Source organism: Oncorhynchus clarkii, chromosome 32, assembly GCF_045791955.1.
Source record: "Oncorhynchus clarkii lewisi isolate Uvic-CL-2024 chromosome 32, UVic_Ocla_1.0, whole genome shotgun sequence".
Classification (NCBI taxonomy): Eukaryota; Metazoa; Chordata; class Actinopteri; order Salmoniformes; family Salmonidae; genus Oncorhynchus; species Oncorhynchus clarkii.
This window is the reverse complement of record NC_092178.1, coordinates 26,567,520-26,573,830: the sequence shown is the minus strand read 5'-3', so window position 1 is coordinate 26,573,830 and position 6,311 is coordinate 26,567,520. Positions and strand designations below refer to the sequence as shown.

The following is a 6,311-nucleotide window of genomic DNA, read 5'->3' as shown; positions in this document are numbered from 1 at the left end:
CCGCTCACTCCAGGCTGGAGCACCCGCCCCTTCTAATGACTGACGCTACATTGCATTTTCTTGAACACTGATCGGGAACCAATAGTAGAGGAGCTGGAATGAGCCCTCGTTGCTAGTGGAGACGTTCCGGGGGAGCTTTAAAGAGCTTGTTTACAGAACGGAGAGAGCCTCTAGGTTGGCGGTGTTGCATGCGAGGGGTCTGCAAGGTGACGTTGAATATATAGGCTACTACACGGATGGGATAACGGAATTCTTACCTGAGACACCCGCGCACAGACAGTTTTTGGTCGTTGTTACAGCTTAGAACTACTTATGTGATGTTATAGTGGTTGCGAATGACATTACCGCATTCCTGTTCGTTTTAAAAATAATAATAATTTACCGTTACTAGTTTTGGTGGGGGCAAGTGTTGGGAATAAGGCGAGGTTTTAGAATTGCATCACTGCCGAATTATTTTGTGGACGGCGTGGACCATCGGCACGGGACGAAATGGATAACGAAAAGTACTTACCAGAGCTGATGGCAGAGAAGGACACACTGGACCCCACGTTTCATCACTCTCTACGACTACTAGATCAAGGTAAGACAAGAAAACATCCCAATTTATTATGGGACGTTTGTACGGTATAGCTTAGAATACTAACCTACACTGTTTGGATTATGTTGGTTCCTATGTTGTTTGGGTTATGTTGGTGCCACTTTGACCTAATATTACACTTTAAAGACATATTTGAAGTTTTGATTGGGCGCTGTGCCAAATGGACCATAATACAGAACATATCCACGCTCAGGCTATTTGATGTATTCCAGAACCAGCACACTTTAGTCGACTAAAGGCTTGTTGATTAGTTAAACATTTGAATAACTGTCTGGAATACATAAATAGCCTAAGTGGAGTGGCTGGCGGTTGCCTAGCCTACGCTAAAAAAAAATGCCACGCCTTTCTGTTAGCCTATACATAAATACACATTCAGTCATAATTGTAAATCACCACTCTACTTATACAATGTAGGCCTACAGTATTTGGTAACAATACATGTCTCTATGTTTGCATACTTCTACTATGATAACAATGTAGGAGCGTCTCCAAGTAGCTCAGTCATCCAGCACTGAGACTTGTAAATTATAATGTTAACAGTGAAATCAACACATTCTCATCATAAATTGGATTTGTTTTCCCCTTTGAAGAACTTGACTTGATTCTAAAGCAATTTGAGCGGATAGGGGCGCGTGTTCCACAGTGATTTGAATCGAAGACGGTTTCATTAATCCATTGCTGAGACGTCAGTGTGCGCCGAGCGTACTGTTGGCTTTGAAGCTGTCTGAATTTGACAATACTTCCAGACGCACCCCCTTGCGTCCACTCTTGTGAGAAGAGCACCGGAATAGCATCCAAGTACATCCTTTAAATACCACTTGTAAATGAGCTTTGTGTCTAGTGCTGTCTGCCTGGATTTCAGAAAATAAAATCCTATTTGCAGAATGTCTATATCTCGCTAAGCTTTGAAAGCTTTTGATTTGTATAGTAGGCTACTGGCCTACTTTTAATGGTCAGGTATGACTTTAACGACATCTACTGATGTAAACTTTACATTCACAGTTGTTGAACTGTACCTATACCTGACATATAAGAGATAATAATTAGACTACTGGATATAATATTCCTATCGAGTAAGATGCAAGTGTATGGTTTGGTGAACCATGCTCGACTAAGAGTAATCATGCCTGAGATCTGACGACTTGCGTTAACTCCAAGAGCTAAAGCCTAGGCTTTAGCTCAGCAGGCTAACACAGTTGTGTGGCATTCCAGAGCCCACTCTGTACCCAGTCCCATTTTGTACCCATTATGGATAGATTGTTCAGTTTTAAGAAAGTGAAATAGCCTATAGCTAAAAGTATTGAGTTGGGCAATATGGGAAAGAATAGCTGAAAGCACTGAGTTAGGTTAATACCAGGACAGAAGGGCCTTTATGAATGTGTTTCTTTCAGCTCTCTCACTTAGAGCTGAATCAGTGTAGTCAGACGGAGATAAGAACCTATTTTACTCAGCACTTTCTCCTTATCAGCTGGTTTCAGTCTGTAAAATAGCTTTGGCCTTTTTCTCCAACACAGATTTCCCAGCTTGCCATGTGATTTGAAAGAAATGTACATTTGGTTTAACGTAGTGCTCATTTCTTCGACAGTGTCACTGAGGGTTCGCGTAAGTCGTATAAATGAACGAGCCAATGCTTTCAATGGAGTTGGAGGAGCGTGATTCTGAATATTCCACAAGCATTTCCACTGTTATATCACAACTTTTGGATCCTATAATTTTAACAGCGAGTGGCCGCATACTATGTAGATAACTGTATGTCTGGTGAGATACACATGCCAGGGAAGTTGAGGGTGGGGGGGGGGGGCTGTACTTGGAGATGGAAGTTTAGATACCTGTACCATACTGTAGGTATACTGCAGGGCGGCAAGTAGCCTATCGGGTAGTGTGTTGGGCCAGTAACCACAAAATCAGTCCTTGTCGTTGAGCAAGGAACATAACCCTAATTTGCTCTAGGTGCACCGTACTGCTATGTGTGACTCTTTAAAACAACACATTCACTGCATCTATCCAGTGTATGAGGCAATAAATAGGTACAATTGGATCAAATAGAACAGCTCTTCTGCTGGAAAACAATTCATAAAGTGCACATACAGCCACAGATCCTGCTAGGCCTGTTTAGTAGTGACTCACTGCTGACTTTAATTGATATAAATATCTTATCATGCTTCTAATTAGATAAGTTGAAGAGTTAATGTTCACTACAAGAATAAACACATTTTAAGGAATTCAACAGGACTGCTTTCGGCTGCGAGAACCTCACATAGAGTGTGACATTGTTGCAATAGTTGTGTTTCACTATGAGGCCTTTCTTGTTTTAAACTGCACAAACAGCATCTAATATTTCAGGGTTTAAAAAAAAAATGAAACTACCTGCTATATCTGCTTTAACCCAGATATATGGACCTACCCGCTAGAACCTATTTCATTACATGCAGAACGTCCTGCTCACTCCGAACAGAGACCATCTCTATGGAGCCATCCCAGGTTCTGCACATGAGAAGTTATTATAATTGTCTGTTCCGCTGCAGGCACCCAGCACAGTGTTTGTATTACATTAAAGAGCTCCGCTTGGGTAGACTAGGTTAGGCCACAATGGAAGGAACCCAAAATCAAATGATCCTAGCAGTTCTGAACAAAGACATGAGCAGGTGTGTGGTGGAGTCCATTACAGAACTTTTTTCAGAAGATCTCCTATAGCAGTTGATTCACACATACAGGATATCCCTCTTCTCAACAGAAAGAGCAGCTTTGATTTGCCTCAAAATGTATTGCGTCTGTGTGCACTGCAGACTAGTGCGGCATCTGGAAAAGTACCCAGCCTAATCCCTATATAGTGCACTCCATTCGACCAATGGTAACAGTGATCGTAGGTGCCGTTTAAGATGAGGACGTCCATTTTTTCATGAGCATGGCCTTGTTTTTATTAAAGCATATTGGATGACTGTCATTCATATTCCATTCACCCAGCTCAATGCAACGTCGATAGGTTTAGGCTATTACATAATACTCAAATTTTCCCTATACCCATCGTGAGGTTGCTTCAACCTAGCCTATGAATGAAAGTTTGCAACATAGGTGCACAGGTCGAGAGAAATTTGAGGAATAAAGGTGACATACATTGACACATTCAATACCGTCTTGCACAATCTTGCCTGAATCTAGCTAATCTAGGGTTTAATCATTAGTCCAACAGTTGCAAACGAGAATTTTTAATGGACAAATTCAGGTATGTTTATCCCCGTTTTGTTCTGTTTGCTTCTGTATAAGAAATGTTTTTTAATTAATTAAAAATTAATGAATTTTTGAAGAAATACATTTGTTCAAAACTGTTTAACTATTGTCTTTCTCTCTTTGAGTCTGCTACTCATCACACTTTATACACTGCAGTGCTGACTAGCTGTAGCGTATGCTTTCAGTATTACAGTAGATTCATTCTCTGATCCTTTGATTGGGTGGACAACATGTTAGTTCATGCTGCAAGAGCTCTGATAGGTTGGATGACGTCCTACAGAAGTTGTCATAATTACTGTGTAAGTCTATGGAAAGGCGTGAGAACCATGAGCCTCCTAGGATTTGTATTGAAGTCAATGTACACAGAGGAAGAAGGAAGCTTGCTGTCCTCCGGCTACACCATGGTGCTACCCTACAGAGTGCTGTTGAGGCTACTGTTGACATTAATTGAAAAACAATGTGTTTTAATAAAGTTGTGACGTGAATATATTTACTATAGTTTTACCTAAAAGGGATAACTTTTTTAATGTTTCAATATTTTTATGAAAATCACTGAGGAGGATGGTCCTCCCCTTCCTCCTCTGAGGAGCCTCCACTGAATGGTGATATTTTGGACGCATTCTAGGAACGCACGCCCAGCAGTGAGCAGAAATAAGCCTTAGCAGAGCATCAAAGCCTGAGATACTGTTGTGTTTCTAGGAAAACAGTGGTTGATAGTGATAAACATCTGTGGCTGGCCAGCACGCTGAGCTAGTGGACTACACAGGGAGACAGATACAGGAAGGGGTCCACTTACTCTGGGATCTGACCTACAGATGTACTGTTACGCTGTTGAACTCACAGGTGAAGTAAGAGAGAGAGAGAGAGAGACCCAGAAACCACTTTAAATTTCAACTAGTAGGTCAGGGTTGCCGTGTGTAAGGTGTTGAGTGGTGCTGTGTGTGAGCTATGGCTCAGAGGTCTGAGGTGTTTGCTGAGCGGTGGTTCACTCCTCTAGCTGAGGCATCCCAGAAGACTCTACAGGAGGGTGAGATGTTGGCCAGGCCTAACACAGACTGAGACAGTCACGCTTGGTCATAAAACCTAATGGCATGTCATTTATGGGACTGATTAGTTTACATGGCAGCATTGATCTCACTGTTAATGTGTGATGCATGGAACACCCGTTATGTCATAGGTAATGAGGTGGCAATGCAGTAATTCAACACCAGGACTCTAGGGTTGCGTCCCAAGTGGCACCTCACTCCCTACGTCCCGAATGGCATCCTATTAGAAAAGTAGTGTGGGCCCTTGTCAAAAGTAGTGCACTATAGAGGGAATATTTAGGATGCGCTCTGACTGATCCAGGTTCATTAGTTAGTGGATAAAAATGCAGAAGCACAGAACTATTGTCTGGATAAAAACAAATGATTAAAACTCTAATATTATATCCTATGGGTAAACGCAGTTCTTTGTAGATGAATCAGTTAGTGCCCTCTGTAATTATTAGGACAGTGACAATTGATGTTTTGGCTCTGTACTACTGTACTTTGGATTATAAATGATACAATGACTGAGGTTAAGGTGCAGACTGTCAGCTTTAATTTGAGGATATTTTCATACATATTGGGTGAGCTGTTGAAATATTACAGCACTTTTTGTACATAGTCCCACCATTTTATGGGATAAAAAGTATTGCGACAAGTGTGTATTAAAGTAGTAAAAAGTTGAATATTTGGTACCATATTCCTAGCACGCAATGATTACATCAAGCTTGTGACACTACTCACTTGTTGGATACATTTGCTGTTTGTTTTGGTTGTGTTTCAGATTATTTTGTGCCCAATAGAAATGTATTGTGTCATTTTGGAGTCCCTTTTATTGTAAATAAGAATATAATATTTTTCTAAACACTTCTACATTAATGTGGATGCTACCATGATTTTTATTTAACTAGGCAAGTCAGTTAAGAATTCTTATTTTCAAAGACGGCCTAGGAACAGTGGGTTAACTGCCTGTTCAGGGGCAGAACGACATTTGTACCTTGTCAGCTCGGGGGTTTGAACGTTCTAACCACTAGGCTACCCTGCCGCCCCATGATTACGGATAGTCCTGAATGAATTGTGAATAATGATGAGAGAAAGTTAGATGCATAAATATCATACCCCCAAGACATGCTAAACTCTCACCATGTCACGATCGTCGTAGTGAGGAGACCAAAGCGCAGCGTGATGTGAATACATCTTTTTAATGAAAGATGAAAAAACACGAAGTACACTAAACAAACAAAATAACAAGACGACCGTGACCGCTATCAACTGAGTGCAAACGTGCAACATCACATAGACATTAACCCACGAAATACCCAAAGAAGATGGCTGCCTAAATATGCTTCCCAATCAGAGACAATGATAAACACCTGCCTCCAATTGAGAACCAATCTAGGCAACCATAGACATACATAAACACCTAGATGGTAAACAACCCCATAAACCTACAAAACCCC

At 41.1% G+C, this 6,311-nt stretch overlaps 1 protein-coding gene across 2 annotated transcripts in view; it reads left to right on the top strand.

The window, feature by feature from the left end:
- Positions 1-230: 230 nt before the first annotated feature.
- LOC139392078 (KH domain-containing, RNA-binding, signal transduction-associated protein 3-like) overlaps positions 231-6,311 on the top strand; it is a 139,513-nt gene continuing 133,432 nt past the window's right edge. For both annotated transcript variants that reach the window (XM_071139771.1, XM_071139770.1), the window contains exon 1: positions 231-580. In XM_071139771.1, the coding sequence (XP_070995872.1) occupies positions 490-580 (91 nt within the window). In that variant the 5' untranslated portion in view covers positions 231-489. The remainder of the gene's footprint in view (positions 581-6,311) is intronic.